This window comes from Phaethon lepturus, unplaced genomic scaffold (assembly GCF_000687285.1).
Source record: "Phaethon lepturus isolate BGI_N335 unplaced genomic scaffold, ASM68728v1 scaffold9858, whole genome shotgun sequence".
Classification (NCBI taxonomy): Eukaryota; Metazoa; Chordata; class Aves; order Phaethontiformes; family Phaethontidae; genus Phaethon; species Phaethon lepturus.
The window spans coordinates 30,517-46,702 of record NW_010559704.1 but is presented as its reverse complement, the minus strand read 5'-3'; the positions used below and the strand labels follow the sequence as shown (position 1 = coordinate 46,702).

Sequence of the window (16,186 nt, the reverse complement as noted above, 5' to 3'; positions counted from 1 at the left end):
GAGCACGTGAGCCATACTTTCAGCAGGAGCTGAAGCTTTAATGAGAGAGATGTAAGGTGAAAGACAGATCATGAGTCTTACCAGCTGTTTCAGTTTAATCAATTGATCTTGATGAGTCAGCAGTGAGAATTTTAAAATCCAAGTTGTCTAGAATAGAAAATATTAAGAGGAATAGAAGGAAATAAGTAGCTTCTAAAATATAGTATATAAAATATATAAAACTGCATATAGAGCACAAGGAAAGGGTGGAAATTATTGATTGATGACATAAGACTTATTTCCACAGCTAAAATTGAGTGCCACTAATGGATCAAGTTTATACCTTCATAGAGAACACATAGAATAAAAACTTCTTCAGTGGTTCCTCTAAAATAAGTAAAGCTTATCAAAAAGTTTAGGTATCTCTAAGGAATTGTCAATTGTATTTGTTTTTATTACTTTCTTCAGGTGTTAATGCTTAGCACAAAATAACAGTCAAAACCAGGGCCAAATAATTCCGGTGCGTTGTGTAGATAATAAGGATGAATGGTGTTTCTGATTTTTCCAGTTGGGGAATTAATTAAATCTATATAGGAAGTCAAGCTAAGGCCCTATAGTGGAAATACTGCTTTTAAGAAAGTGACAGAATTGAAGAGATACTATGATTAAGTTACTATTGATGATACTGTTCGTTTGAGAGTTGTGAATTGCAGCTATGACTCTGTCTCTTTGATATATCAACTGTCAAAGAACAACTATGAAAAATAACTAATCATCATGTTGATAAATAAGAGATGCTTCAAAACAGAAAAGAGCAATTCAGCATGATTTTTAGGTCAGAAGTCTCCTGTTTCAAATGTAAATAGAAGGTTTTTATCCTGTACTAGTATTTAAGAGTCAGATGTTGTTTGTGTTTGTAAATAAATGTATTTACTCTGTAATTGGAAGAGATTTTGATACAGGTGGGTGTTAACGAGTAAAATTACTATTTCTGTTGCAGAAGACATTTATAACAGCACAAACAGGAATTTTTTTCTGGACTCGAGAGGCCTTCCCAGGCTTTTCTTCTTTCCCCTTACTTCATCAAGCTCATGGGTTATGTGAGCCTTTAATACAGTCATTTACTATAGTAATGCAATTCCGTAACTTTGTCGGGGTATAAAAGGGAAGCAAGTAACTTGTGTCTTGGGCACCATCTTGTTATATGTCTTTGGTTTTACTTTCATTTCAGTTATTTCTAAGATTAATTAGGCATTTTAAAATGCCCGATTTTTTTGTTCTGCTTTTTCAAAATATTTTGTTTTCTTTTATCAGGCTTCATTTGTGCAAATTATAGTAGTTCCCTGGCCCTTTTTTAAGGTTCATGAAGTCTCAAGATTAGAAGCATTTATTTTGAAAAATTCTTTGACAATTCATTCTTTAATTACTATAAGCAGTTCACTCTCTAATTTGTGATATACCAAAATAGCCTATTGTAGACTATTCTAAACTTATAATAAAATCTTGCTCTCAGTTGAAATCTTCATTACTTTGCTATTGAAAGTACACTGGTTTTGAGGTCCTCCCATGTGAAGTATGTTAAGTGTATAGTATTACAGGCCACTTGGGTTGGTGTTCTGTAACTTCTTAATCACATTGTGCAACTGGTTATAAAGATTGTGGGCACATTTGTCATGTGTTACTTGATCACATCGGTACGATACCTATAGGAAATAATTATGGTTATTAGGAGCAGGCTGTAGTGATTTAGGTGGAATTACTGTGTAAATCTTCCTTGAGGCTTTCTAGGACCTCTTCCATATTTCACCTAATACAGACATCCTGATAGACAAACCTGTGAACCCTTATTTGTGTGTAGGTCTAGCAGCAGCTTATTATACCTATGCATGGCATTATATTCCTACCTTTTTTCTAAAATTCTGTAGGTAAAAGAACAGCATTCTTATGTTGTTATAAAAGTTTAACACTGGGTTGCAAATATGGTTTCCAGAGAGAAAAATGTTTGCATTTCAACTCCAACAGTTTAAGCTTGCTGAAGTTCTAAGGAATGGAAAGTATTAGATGGAAATGGGTCTGAATAGAGTGTCATTGCTTTAGTATTAAAGGCATCAAGTTCTGTGTGTTGTATTTCAGAGTTAGGTAGGAATACAGCTACTTGATTGCTCTGTGTTATTTAATATAATAATCCTAAGGTGGTAATAAATTGCTCATACTCTCTTCAGAGAAGTCCTTACACTTTAGGAGCACTAGATGCATAGGTCAACCTTAAGATGGATTCAACAAGGTGAAATACCCTCATTAGTTTACAGTAGCTAATTTGGTTGTTTACCATTTCATTTGAGTGCCTGTTCAGTGAGAGCAAGATTGCAAGAGGTAACTGATGGGTTTGTGTACCTGGTTTATGCCCATATTAAAGTTTGCTTTTTTTTTTTCCCAAAAGTGTTCTGCACTGAAAGTACAAAACATCTGTTCTGTTGAAAATTAATAATAAAAACAAAACCCTCTTCAATATTTGACTTTCTGAAATTACTAATTGATTTTGGAAAGTCTTAGCTGAAAACTAGTGAGATTTTAATATGAGGCTTTAACATGTGTGAAATTGTCCAAATTTGAATATGTCCAAATTATTTTTACCTTAGTTTTGTTCCGTGGTAATGCTTTACAAGAACCTTTTCTTTCTTTGAGATACAATTATTTCTACTGGTGGCTGGAGAATGTGGTATTCTTAGCATGACAAGCAGTAATGCTAATGACAGTCATGGTAACACTTCAAAACTTCATTTAAATAAGAGGGTTTTAACTCCATTTTAAAATCATTGCATCTCTTTAAATTTATGAAAACTAGAAATCAGAAGTAAATATAATTTAAGGCCCTTTTTTTTTTTTTCTTCTTCAGATTTATGTAGCATGGTGAAGGTAAAACAGATCTTAATGTTTAACAGAGTGCTTTCTCTTTAACTAGTCTTAGCTTTCCAGGTTAGTGCAAAGATTTGCTATACTGTATTATTTTTTCTGTAGTTTTTCTATGGCTTTTTAGAAGAGCAATTGCACATAGGTTTTTGTTGATGATAGATGTTTTAACTCTTATTGGCAACTTCTAAATGAGAAATTCAAGTCATAACTAGTACAAATGTTGGCTTTCCTCTTTTTTTTTTTTTCTCCCCACCCCCCCGATCCTTTCCCCTCCAGACTTGGGACGCATGTATAACCTTGTATCTCGAATCCAGGATGGCCTTGGAGAACTCAAAAAACTTTTGGAAACCCACATTCATAATCAGGGTCTAGCTGCAATTGAGAAATGTGGAGAAGCTGCTCTAAATGCAAGTATCCCTTCAAAATAAGTCTGTGTGTGGTTGCTGCCAGTTGTACATTAGAGGAGGTGAATGCTTCCTGATATAATTTCCAGTTTACTTATGTTTTCCCTCTCACTGATTTAATTTGTGAGGACTAGGCAATTCTCAAATGTTGACGGTAGGCTTACAACAACAGTACATCAACTGTGTTACTACTCTTTGAGCTTTGGGCGGGGGGGTGTGGTGTGTGTGTATTTGCGGTTGTTTTTCCTTCTGAGTTTTTGCTCTCTGTCAGGATGTTGTGCTGCTTAGAAAGCTGGCTGTGCAAATATAGCATTGTATACTTACAAATACACCTGGAAGACCACTGTTTCAAGAAGCATTATCTCCAGTGGGCTATATTTTATTTCATGATCTTATGGACTTCCGACTCGGATGGAACTGTATAGACAAAGTTTCTGTTGGTTTTAGTTTTTTGGTGAATGGCTTTATTCTATTTGGAAAAGTATGAGAAATTTAAGACGTAGAGACTACTGAAATGGTTGGAGAGGTTAATGCTGTAAGGAGCAGGTCAGATCTTTGCAACATTGTGGTCTTTCTTGATTTTTATCCCATGACTGTAATTTTGTATTGATTAGGGTTGAATCTCGGCAACATCGAGTTGTTTAAACCCTTTGCTAACCTTTTTGTCTGTAGATAATATGGCATTTTCTAGGAAAAAAAAAGAATGAAACATTGCACAAAGCAAAATTAGGTTACCATATAGATTCTGGTAAATTTTAGTTAAAATGGGGTTTAACTTCGATTTTTTTTTTTTTTTTTTTTACAGAGTTCATTTTAACTTGTTACTGGCCTTAGATATTCATGAAATAGCTTCATACTAGTAATCATTAAAGCAGTAATTTGTAATGACTGCATGGAGAACAGTAAAAACTTGAATAAAATGTTTTACCTGTGTAGTGTCTGTTGTTCACTTCTATAGTTTTAAGTTTTGTGTCGCTTTTTTAGCAATATTGATCTTTTATGAATCATGTATTAAGTTCAGGAATCTTCAGCTTCATCTGTAGAAGTCACCTTAAATTTGGAAATCAGATGTGCTCCGTGATCCCTGGTGATCATCACTTTTTTGTTTCTTTGTACTTGGGCCTTGAAGAATTTCCCAGAAAAATGAAAGCTCTTTCTCCAGTAATTAGTTCATCTTTGAGAGGGAGAAAGTCTGAGATTTCTATCTATTAGTTCTTTTGACTCCAACCATTTCTAAAACTCTTCCTAGTCACGACACGTCGTCTTGTTCCTGCATCTTTCTCTTTTGTTCCTTTTCTTTTTCCACATGTTTGTTCTTCATTTTCATAACAGTATCTCTGGCTGTCTCCCTTGGGAATCATTTTGCCTCTTCTTCTAATATCCTTCACTCCACTGTATTGTTATTCATCATTGCCTTGTTAGCTGTCTGTCACACTTAGGTAGGATTGATTCTGCCTAACTTTATTTATCTGTACTGTGTCCAAACAGATAGTCAGCTGGGCAAGTGCTTCTCAGTTTCTCTGTAGTCAGTGGAGAGAAAGAGTCATCCCAGCTTGACTCATCTGACCTATTTTAGATCTGTACTGCAGAAGGAGTTGTGCTCTAGACTTCATTAACTATATTAATGAGACTGGTCTTCAGGCAGAAGATTACTGCTTTAGTGCCTTTGGTTTTTTGCGGGTATTTTTGAGTCCTTGTAATAGGTACATTTCTGAATGTTGGTCAAGTCCACTTGAATTTCTTGTCTGGGGGGTTCTCTAATAGTCTCAGTTCTTTGTCTGAAGCATGGCATTAGATCGGTGGCCTGCGTAGTCTATGTCTGTCTTCAGTGCCAAACAGGCAATGTTTTTCAGGATCGTGATAAAACCCTGCCCATCTTTGGCCATTTGTTGCCAGCATCCAGAATTCTTATGATAGGAATGTTACAGTAGTACCTCCATGTCCAGTCCTTTTCGTTTTTATTTATGGACCTGTTGTCTGTGAGTTTGTGTAATCCATTCTTGAACCTGCTGATATTACCTGCTTCCAACAGCCTCCTGTGACAGCAAGTTCTAGAAGTCTACTACCTTATATGTAAAGATGTTCTTTACTTTTCTGTCACTTTCATCAAGTGCCCTGTAGTTATAAAATGTGGCTTTTAGTGATCATTCATCTTTTTAGTCATCTTCCTGACTTTGTAAACCTTGGTCATATGCCCTTTCAAACTTCTGATCTCCAAATTTAAGATTTCTAGCCTTTTTATACTGTTGTATAGTAGCTGTGTCTGCCTGGTGTTTTAGTTGCCCTTCACTGTTACTACTATGACTCCACTCCATCTTTATCGAGATGCAGTGATCAGTAATTGCACATAGGACTCAGTCTATGGGTGCCATAAACTTGATGTTTATTGGCATTTGGCTGCCATGGGGTGTTGAGTGGATAATTTTTAAGAACTGTCAACAGTGACTGAGGTCTCTGTACTGTAAGTTGTACCTATTGGGGCTACACCTGTTACATTCTTACTACAGAGATTTGTTTTGAGGGTTTCTTCTATAGCAGCTGCCATTTTATGATTGTCCAGCTCTCTTGAGTCTGATTCAAATTAAGATTATGTCTTTGAAAATGTCCTTCTTGGAAACGTTTGCAATGGTTGAGTAAGTGGTTTTGTCATCTTTTATTTTATATGATGGCATACACTATGCACTCTGCTGTAAATGAAAGCTTGGCCTAATGTAAGTCAGTCCTGGACATAGGACCTAAGTTAGTCTGGATACTATTTTACCTTTAAAATATTTTTAATACTTCGCAGACTTTCCTCATAAAAATTTGCTTAGACCAGTGAGTAGCTCCATTTTGGAAGAAATAGAAAGCAGAAAGGCAATGGGTTGAAAAAACAATGTCTCTATTGCAGGATCCAAAAATGTATGTACAGACAGTGTTGGATGTCCATAAGAAATATAATGCTTTAGTCATGTCTGCATTCAACAATGATGCTGGCTTTGTGGCTGCACTAGACAAAGTAAGTATATGTAGTGGCATATGATGAACTTCTTTTTTTTCTATTCAGTGTTTTGTCTCCCAAAATTTCACTGTCTTTTGTGATTTATAGGCTTGTGGTCGATTTATAAATAATAATGCAGTGACAAAAATGGCTCAGTCATCCAGTAAATCCCCAGAGCTACTGGCACGATACTGTGACTCTTTACTAAAGAAAAGGTACGTCTTCAAAGACTAATTATTATTTCAGCTTGGCTGTTGTTTTAAAATGTTTTAGCATGTGAAGTTTTATATTGTGTCTTCAGAAACAAAACTTAACGTTTCAAGAAAAATTAATTACACCAAATTGTGAATACAAAAATTTCAATATGACCATTCTTAGAGGTTATATGGAGTTTACTTTTCTTTTTAAAGTAGGCAGGGAGAAATAACAGATCTAAGACCTACGTTTCCTTATAGGAAAGTTTTGGGGTTTTTTTTAATAAAACAGAAGCAGTTTTTTAGGTTTTATTTTAGTTTTTTCCCCAAAATTTGAGGTGTGTTATATGTTATAAAGAAGAGATGCACTGTCCCTTTTTCTATTAAAAAATGATTTTTCTCTTGCTTTCCTCCTGTTGTTTTCTCTATATCTTCTTCCATCTGGGCAGAAATTGAGGAGGACAAAAACTGCTTTCTAACCTCTTGTAGTTCATAATTTAATTAAGGTATTTGGCTTAAAAAAAATTCAGCAGGTCATACATTGAGTTGATATGAGTTCAGTTCATACTGGATTGGTGTCAGTTTTGTCACTGGCAAATTTTCTAGCTTTTTTGGGGGACAGAAAAAAACAAACAAACAAACAACCCAAAATGAGAAGGAGTTCTTCCCTTTTCCCTTCCTCATCTCCATCTTTCTTCAGCAAAGGATTTATTTTCCCCTTTATAAATACTAGCTTTCTGCAGGGTAGGTACAGGGTATGCCTGATGGGCAAGCATGATATGAAGGCAATGTGGTACCACCTGAGCTCTCACCCGGTCAAGACCCAGCTCTCTGAGCTGTTTTCTTTACACTGTACTATCTAAGATAAATAGCACTTAGCAGCAGAAAAAAGGCAGGAAGGAAGATATATGTATAAACCCATAAATCCTGAGAGATATACATGTGTAAGCCATAATCCAGGTTATCAGGAAGTCCTGAGCAATTAATGGTCCAGGACTTCAACCTATTGTTTAAAAATCGTGTACTTCACTACTCCACATATAAGCAATTCTGAAGTGTTCATTTAATTACACTGTTTCCTCTCTAAAGAGTCTTTGATCCCAAAACTACTCAATCTGTCTTCCTTTTATTTATGGAATTTCCATATACATCCACATGCTGTTTTAATTCACCAGTTTTGGGGCTTATTAAAAATGCAGCTCTTGAATTGCAGCTCAAAGAATCCAGAAGAAGCAGAATTGGAAGATACACTCAATCAAGTGGTAAGATGTCTATAAATACCGTTCTCTTCTGTGTAAGCTTTGACAAGTTAGTAATATTTGATTGTCACACAAGTCAGATTAGAGAAAACCTTTTATTTTGTATGTTTGATTTAATTACTTAATATTTCAGCTTTTCAGTAATAATCTCCATCTCTGTGTGGCTTGTTGGTTGTATTTTTTTAATTTAAAAAAAGCTCTTTACAACGGATGGCTGTAAGCAGTGGCTAAATGGAATTTATGCTTTTAAATTAATGTTTATATACACATATAATATAAATAACTTCTTCAGTAGATTTTTCTATAATTGTGTACGTGCACTACATATATATAAGGCATTATTATATACATATACAATGTGTGTGTATAAATATGTGAATTACATATACATATAATACAGAAAATTTTCTACAATGTATTTTTATAATTACATATACGCACTACAGATTTATTCATATATAAGGTGTATATGTGGAATGTACAGTTAATGTGTTTAAAATAGTATCCCCATTTAAACAACCCCACCCCACACTCCCCAACCCCCAAAAAACCTGCCCTTAAGTGCCCTTAAGTGCAAATTAAGTAGCTACTACTACAGCTTTTCAAGACAAATGCTTTTTTTTTTCCTTACAAATCATCTTGGCTTTTCCAGATGGTTGTCTTCAAGTACATTGAAGATAAAGATGTGTTTCAAAAATTCTATGCTAAAATGCTGGCAAAAAGACTTGTACATCAGAACAGTGCTAGTGATGATGCTGAGGCGAGCATGATCTCTAAACTAAAAGTGAGTATTCCACGACTGCCCTGTGATCTACCATATTGCAGGTCTTCAGGCTGCCTTGGAAAGCATCGATGTATGTCCTTTCATTTCATTATTTTATGTACAGTAGAAAAATACACAACCTAGTTTTTTTTCTCTCTCTTTTTTTTTTTTTACCTCCTAGGAGCTTGTAGTGCATATCTGTCCTATGGACTTAAGCTTAATTATTCTTATCTAAATGAATGACGTGGATATAATTATCCAAGGGAGTGACTACTGAAAAGTTGCTTAATTTCATTAACCCTTGTTCATTCAAGGTCAAGCATGATATGATCTAATACTCTTTTAATAGTCTGTTTCATAGTGTGTTTCACTTCCTTTTTAAACAAAGTTTTCTTCTGTTTTTGATGTCAAAGAGCGTGTCTAGTTGGGATCAGTATTGTGAGGGAAACACAGACCTTTGTACATCATCTTTTAAGAAAATAGGCTCCAGTACTTTGTTGTTCTCATTCTCCAATGTCAAAAATGTGTCTTGCTGACATATCTGTGCTTTTAAAATACAGCAAGCTTGTGGTTTTGAGTATACCTCCAAGCTGCAGCGGATGTTCCAAGATATTGGTGTAAGCAAGGACTTGAATGAGCAATTTAAAAAGCACCTGACCAATTCAGAACCATTAGATTGTAAGTAATACATTTATCTAAGTTATTGCTGAGTAGTTTAGCTGCTTCTTATTTCTACAGAGCTAACTATGTGAGGGGAATATTTGACTTAGACATCATACCCCCAGAAGTTAGAAATAGTATTATTTTGGCCAAGATGACTAGGATTTTTTAATTAGTCTTTTAGATCTGTGCTCTGTCTTCTTAATAGCACTTTATATCTTCCATTACGGGTAACCTCCTCCTGATCTTGCAGCTCGTGCTTAGGTATGTAATTAAATTAAGTTGAATCCTGTCTTGTCTGAGGTTTTTTTTCTCACTTGGAAAGATGATTTTCTTTAAATGGTTCTGATTTTGAGCACAACATGGTTTTACTTGTGTAAAAGTATTAAGGAAAAAGGATACTATGTTTTAGGTTGCTAGACAGCCCTGTCACTTTTTTTATATAAAGAAACATTTTTTTAATTGAAGCACATTGAAACAAATTCTTTAAAGAAATGGTAATTACTTTTGGGATTACATTTAGAGTTGTGTATTGTCAGGCCTAAATTTTACTTAGTTGTTGTATTTTTCTTACTCACTTGCCCAAAATGCCTTCCAAGTATAAATGTGAAATGTTTTTCCTTGCAGTTGTGTACTGTGGAGTGAGGAATTTTAGTTACACATAAAAACGAATGCTGACAATTTTTACACTTGCATGTTAAAAGATAAATCCGTTGTGGGGATGGAAACAGGGTAATAACTTCTACAAATGAGAGAAAATCGAGTGACTGTCACAGTAAATCTAAAGCTCTCCAACTATGGCAACATCTTACATGCATTCCTTTGTTTTATAGTCTGAATAAAAAAAATGTTGCTTAATGGTTTTTCATCATGTTAGTTGAAGAGGGGTGGGAGCAAGGGAGATAATGCAGTGCAGCCTCTTCACCTCTCTTCCAGTGGATTTCAGCATCCAGGTGCTGAGTTCCGGCTCGTGGCCGTTCCAGCAGTCCTGCACATTTGCTCTGCCATCTGAGGTGAGGCACTTGCACTTGGTTCATCCAAACATGGAGTGATCATGTGAGAAATTTGTTTTATAAGGCTGGTGTCTCTGGTTTTGTTGTGTGTCAGACAGGACTGGAAGTGTCTCTGTGGTGTATGCCTATTTGGCTGGAGGATGTTTGGAACATTTGGAACTTATCTCCCGGAGGAGATAAGTAAGGTAGTGGGAGGGAACTCTGTGAATACATAACTGTTTTCTCCTGTGGAAAGACCCTGGTTAATGAATCTTGCTTGAAAACATTCAACAATAACTGAAGCAAATCATTGTTAGCATATTTTTCTGTGTATACTTTTATTTAAGAAACTTTTTTTTGCTGTTTCTTTGGCTTTGTCCAGTAAAATCTTTAGATACTATGATTAGTTTTCTGTTGAGTGCTTATCCAGAATAGACAAGATGTGAATACTTGACATAAGAAATAAGTAACTGCTACTACCTGGAGGATGAAGGTGATTAAAAAAAAATCACCTTTCTAGCCTTGCTTAAAGTATCATAAAAGAATAGTACTTTAAATGCTTGTTTAGTTTTGTATTGTTAATGACACTTTAAAGGGGAAACTTACAGCAAGGGGAAATTTTCACCCAGTTTGAAGAACTTGAATAATTTGGATTTCTGTTTGTCTTATTCAGACAACATGGCAGTTAAGGGTGAAGAGATTTGATTCTCCTTTGTTGGTTCCAGAGCATGTTCTAGTAATGATAAATAACGGTAAATAATATTATTTATTTATTGTTGTTGTTTTTATACAGTTAGAACGGAGCTATCAGAGATTTACTGCATTTTATGCCAGTCGTCATAGTGGAAGAAAATTAACATGGTTGTATCAGCTGTCCAAAGGGGAACTGGTTACCAACTGTTTCAAAAATAGATACACATTACAGGTAAGGATAACAACATAGCAATAGAAACACTTGGCGATGGTTGCATCCAGACGACTGGATGCAGGTGATCATTTGAAAGACATGCGTTCACGCTCCGGTCCACTGCTCTTATGTTACGTGGATGAGCTGCTCAGCCTCTGTACTCCTCATTTGGAGATAATTGCTTTTCTTTACTTTAAAGGACCATTGTGCAGATAAATGTGTGATAATGATGAAGTGTGTAGATGTTGAAGAAATGGAGTTGATATGAATACCTGTGCCTGCACACAAACCAATTTTAATAGATAATAGAGTGAATTGAGCTGTATTTTATCTGTATGTCAAAATATTCATCAGTAGTATGTAATGATGTATCACAGTTTAGTATTTTAAATCATGCAGTTCCTTAACTGGGGTGGGGGGTGTACGTTTGTATGTATACACACACATAGATGTTTAGCTACTATTTATGATGCTCATGTGCATTCATTAGCTTTATTCCTGTGAATAATGCTACTGTCTTTAAAGCAAAGCCCAGATGCAAGCTCTGATGGCGACATGTCTGTGTATTACTGAAGTGAACTTAAGTGGTACCCCTCCTCAGATGGTTGTTGGTGTTATTATTAATAGATCCTTTATTATATATTTGATTTATTTACTATAATGATACTTAAGAACTATGTTTAATAGAAAATTGACTTAGAAAAGGGAATATATTACTTGTGGATTAAACAGGTGTTGAACTGCGTTGTTAGACAACTGCAGCCTCTTTGCATAAGATCTCATGCTGCTTATACTTCCGTGTCTGCTTTCTCTGAAAAAGGAGAGGAGAGGAATTCACAACAGTGAGAAGAAACAAGATAATCTTAGGCTTTGAAAACATCATCAACACATGTTAACCCTGTGCTGGTAGAAGTGAATAAGCCACTGATACCTTTATAAACTTGATTTCATTAATTCTGCTGGAGCTGGGAGGGTTGTATTCCAGTATATGTGTTTAACTGGTGAATTTCAGGCTATTCAAATTCAGAAAGTATGTTTGTTTATTCTCGTTTTCTGATTTCCCCCCTCCCTCCTTCATTCTCTTTTTTTGGATCTGTTAGGCATCTACATTCCAGATGGCGATTTTACTGCAGTACAACACAGAAGATGCCTATACTGTGCAGCAGCTGACAGACAGTACTCAAATAAAAATGGTAGTGACTTTGCACATTTTACCACATTCTTGTGAACAAGTCTTTTGGTGTTCAGCATTCTTCCTGCTGTTGTAAGAAATTGGGATTAGACATGCTTGAAGCCAGAGTCAGCTTCTGTCCTGAAGGAGGCAGATGTGCTCTAATCTTGGTCAACTTACTTTCCTGTATTACTTTCCTGTAATCATAACTGCCTAGTCTTCTGATGAATATTAGCGTGTGTATACTGTTGTTCATGACGGGAGTGAATTGTCTAGCTTGCTTCTGAGCTCTGGTAGTAAGTTTTCAGTGTTTTGCTACATACATTTTAATATTAAAAGACAACATCACTCTCTTGTGGAAAAGGTTCCCTTTTCTTTCCAAGTAGACTTTATGGCCCCCAGTTTATTTGGCCTCTGTGTCCTTTACTAGTAGGTTTGATTCAAGTCTTCAGAAAAGTTAGGCAATTCTTAGCCAATGAGATCTTTACTTTCAGAAATACATATCCAGAAGGTTACTGCTGCTGATGGTTTACAGCAAACTTTGAAGTTTTATGGGGTTGCCATTTATTATAGATGCTTGTTTGCAGAGAGACAGAGAGAGATATTTATTTATATGCAAAACAAGTATTTTGGCCAAATTATGGTTGGACCAGAATAAAACTCTATACACAGCTGAGAACTAACTGCACGATGAGAAGACTTCCACTGTGGTAAAATAGCAGCTTTTGCAGGCCTGCACAGAATTTTGACAGTAGTGTAGCCATCTGGGTGACTGACCAGGGGCAGTAAACCGAACAGAAGAAGCAAGAAGAGAAAAAATATGTTAATCAGAAAGCAGAAGATGCTTGCTTTCTAAGGCTTAAGCCTGCCATTGTATTTATATTTGCATGGTTTAGGAAAAAAAAAGATCTCTTACTGTTATAAATCTGCTTGCAAAACAGCTCCTAAAACAGTAAGTGCAAAGATCTGTTGTTTGGAATTAGTCTTTCTAAAAAGTCTGATGTTATTTGACTGACCGCAAGGCAAGTATGTCCTAGCACCCAAAAAGGGCCTTATTACATTCTATTTCTGTGAACTATGTTTTTACTACTTTTTTTCCCTCATTTATTTTGCAGTGTTCTGCATTCTCTTAGTTCTTAGTCTAAATCTGTGTATTCCTGTTGAAGTATTTTAAGCTAGGAAACGTGCTGTCTGTGCTGATAATATTATTTTCTGTAATTTTTTAGGATATCTTGGCACAAGTTCTACAGATACTGTTGAAATCAAAATTGCTTGTAAGTACTCTTGCTTTTTTATGACCTGGTTAACATTCAGCGAAATGTATTAATGAATATATATTTACTTACTTATTCTATGTCTTGCAGGTTTTGGAAGATGAAAATGCAAATGTTGATGAAGTGGAGTTAAAACCAGATACCTTAATAAAACTGTATCTTGGTTATAAAAAGTAAGGAAAAACCTCTGCAGCATACATCACTTGTGTAGCATCCTCCTCCTCTGCTTTCAAAATTTGGGTAAAACCTAATAGACCTGGGATGAAAGCTCCAGGGTTCAAGTGCCAATTCAAGTACAGATCCAACATAGTAGCTTTAAAGGAGAGAGTTAGCTGGTATGGGGGATACAGAAGACTTCAGCTATCTGACTTTGACTTTGTCATAAGGTCTATCAAGTCAAGGCCTGAATATATTTTCATACCTCTTTTTTGTTCCTTGATTCTCGTCTAATTCTGGTATAATTTATTTCTGGTAAGAAATTGTGCTGGTTTTTACCAGGATGCATGACATGCATGCACTCAGGAAATTACACTATGTTTTATAAGGTTACAGTAGCGTACAGTGACTAGCAAAGGTCAAAGTCTTAAATATTGATCCACTAGAGACAACATGAGAAGATCAGCAGGCTCACTTTAGAACTTCAGAGTGTACAGTGATTTGAAAAGTTAATAAACATGATTTTCAGTAGTTTTTACTACTTACTTTAACCAGCATTGCTTTTAACAATTGTATATTTTAAGGTGTTCATAGTACTGTGGTGACTTATCATGCTTACCAGAGCATAGACACACACACACACACACACACACACACACACACACACACAAAAATTCAGTGTGGATTCAGTACTTCCTGAAGATAAGATCTCAAGTGAAAGAAACATTTTAAAACTTTACTTGTACCTCACTCTTTATCTGCTTTGTTCCCTCCTTGACCAATAATGAAAGGTTTGAGAATTCATGGTCAGTTATGTTAATGCAGTGATGGAAACAGCTCAGCATTGCTGCACTGTGCGGTTTGCTGGTTCCCAGTTTATGATGCACAAGACTGTGCTAAATAAATAACAGATCCCCTCTCCACTGCAGTATTTCCCAGTGCAGCCAGCAGGCTGAGCACTGCCCCATGTTCCCTGGTTCTGAGGTTCCTTCCCCACTTGTGACACAGCATCAAGTCTTGAAAGCAGTCACGTGTGGTAGTGGGCTCACAGTAGCGCAACCATGGACACTGGAGAGCGTGTAAAAGAAAGGCAGAATTCAGTTTTAAAACTGAAAGCGCTAATTTGAAAACAAAGCGCTAATTTGACCTAACAGATCACTAGGTTGGATTGCGTAAGTCAGGAAATACACAACCGCCAAAAAAGTATTTTGGTTTTTTTGGTTAATTGAGGGGGGTTTTTTGTTTTATTTATTTTTTTTAAACTTGGAAAAGCTTGTCTAAAATTTTCAGAAGTGCCAAAGTCCCCCTTTGCTGTAAAGTAATTGTGGTGGTGTGGCTTTTATTTTGGAGTTGGGTTTTGTTCAGGGTTTGAGATGAGGGGGTTGGTTTGTTTCATTGGTTTTTAAACAGGGTAGTTGTTCTATTAACTTTTGGTTTTCTTTACAGCAAAAAATTAAGGGTCAACATCAATGTGCCAATGAAGACTGAACAGAAGCAAGAGCAAGAAACTACACACAAAAATATAGAGGAAGATAGGAAACTACTGATTCAGGTGACTTGTATTGCAGAATGCTGCCATGCTACGAACTCAGAATTACAGCTTTGTAATCCTTTAATGAAGGTTACTGTGGGGTTTTCTTCATTTTTATTAAAAGACATGCCATTGCAGCACACTGTGGTAAAGCTAAAAATGAATTTACAATACTCTTAAAGGCGATATGAGTCTGTAATAGAAAATGTAGAAAGGTAGATAGGTCACTGTTCTAGAACATTTGTTCTAACAACATGTTGATGGGTTCCACAGATGCACACACTCACCAGAGCTCTGTCCTTGGTGAAAAATAGTAATACCTAGGTAGTGTGAAATTAACAGTGTTTTTCTATCTGTTCATTTGGAATCCACTTGAGAAGCAAAGGGGGCAGGGGAAGGAGATACAAATATACTACTAAGAGAGCGTCACACTAAGGTCAAATATATAAAGAAGTCTTTCTATTATATAAGTAGTTTTATGTTGCTCTTGGTACCAGCTGGTACTGTTGTTATGACTGACCACTGACCATAAGCAGGGTAGTTCTTAAAATTCATGTGTCAAAACCACTTTTGATGACTGTATGCTACATAGAATCTGAGTTCTTAAAGTCTGCATGAGTAGTTGACATTTGTAGGCATGCTTCTCTCCATCTGGTACTCAAGTTTGCTGTGATGATGCTTCTGTGCTAGCAGACATGATCTGCTAGGGAAATAAAATGGCTTTATCCAGAAGGACAAGTAGTTGGCTCCTAAGCACACCTTTCTGACCTTGCTGTGCAGGCGGCTATTGTGAGAATCATGAAAATGAGGAAGGTTCTAAAGCACCAGCAACTGCTTGGAGAAGTGCTAACACAGCTGTCGTCAAGGTTCAAGCCACGAGTTCCAGTAATTAAGGTATGTGAGAACTGCATCTCTGAACCTGTGTTCCAGGAGGTGAGGAGGATATATATAGACAAAATACATGCTTCTGAATTTAAAAGGGAAGCTAAGGAGATGGGATGGG

General features: G+C 36.0%; 1 protein-coding gene across 1 annotated transcript in view; it reads left to right on the top strand.

The window, feature by feature from the left end:
• The window catches only part of CUL1 (cullin 1), a 34,951-nt gene that overhangs the window by 17,348 nt on the left and 1,417 nt on the right, over positions 1–16,186 (top strand). The window contains exons 8-20 of the mRNA XM_010293442.1: positions 3,169–3,299; positions 6,187–6,294; positions 6,385–6,491; positions 7,684–7,732; positions 8,382–8,513; positions 9,053–9,170; positions 10,089–10,165; positions 10,938–11,069; positions 12,152–12,244; positions 13,449–13,496; positions 13,587–13,669; positions 15,099–15,204; positions 15,964–16,077. Of these exons, the coding sequence (XP_010291744.1) occupies positions 3,169–3,299; positions 6,187–6,294; positions 6,385–6,491; positions 7,684–7,732; positions 8,382–8,513; positions 9,053–9,170; positions 10,089–10,165; positions 10,938–11,069; positions 12,152–12,244; positions 13,449–13,496; positions 13,587–13,669; positions 15,099–15,204; positions 15,964–16,077 (1,298 nt within the window). The remainder of the gene's footprint in view (positions 1–3,168; positions 3,300–6,186; positions 6,295–6,384; positions 6,492–7,683; positions 7,733–8,381; positions 8,514–9,052; positions 9,171–10,088; positions 10,166–10,937; positions 11,070–12,151; positions 12,245–13,448; positions 13,497–13,586; positions 13,670–15,098; positions 15,205–15,963; positions 16,078–16,186) is intronic.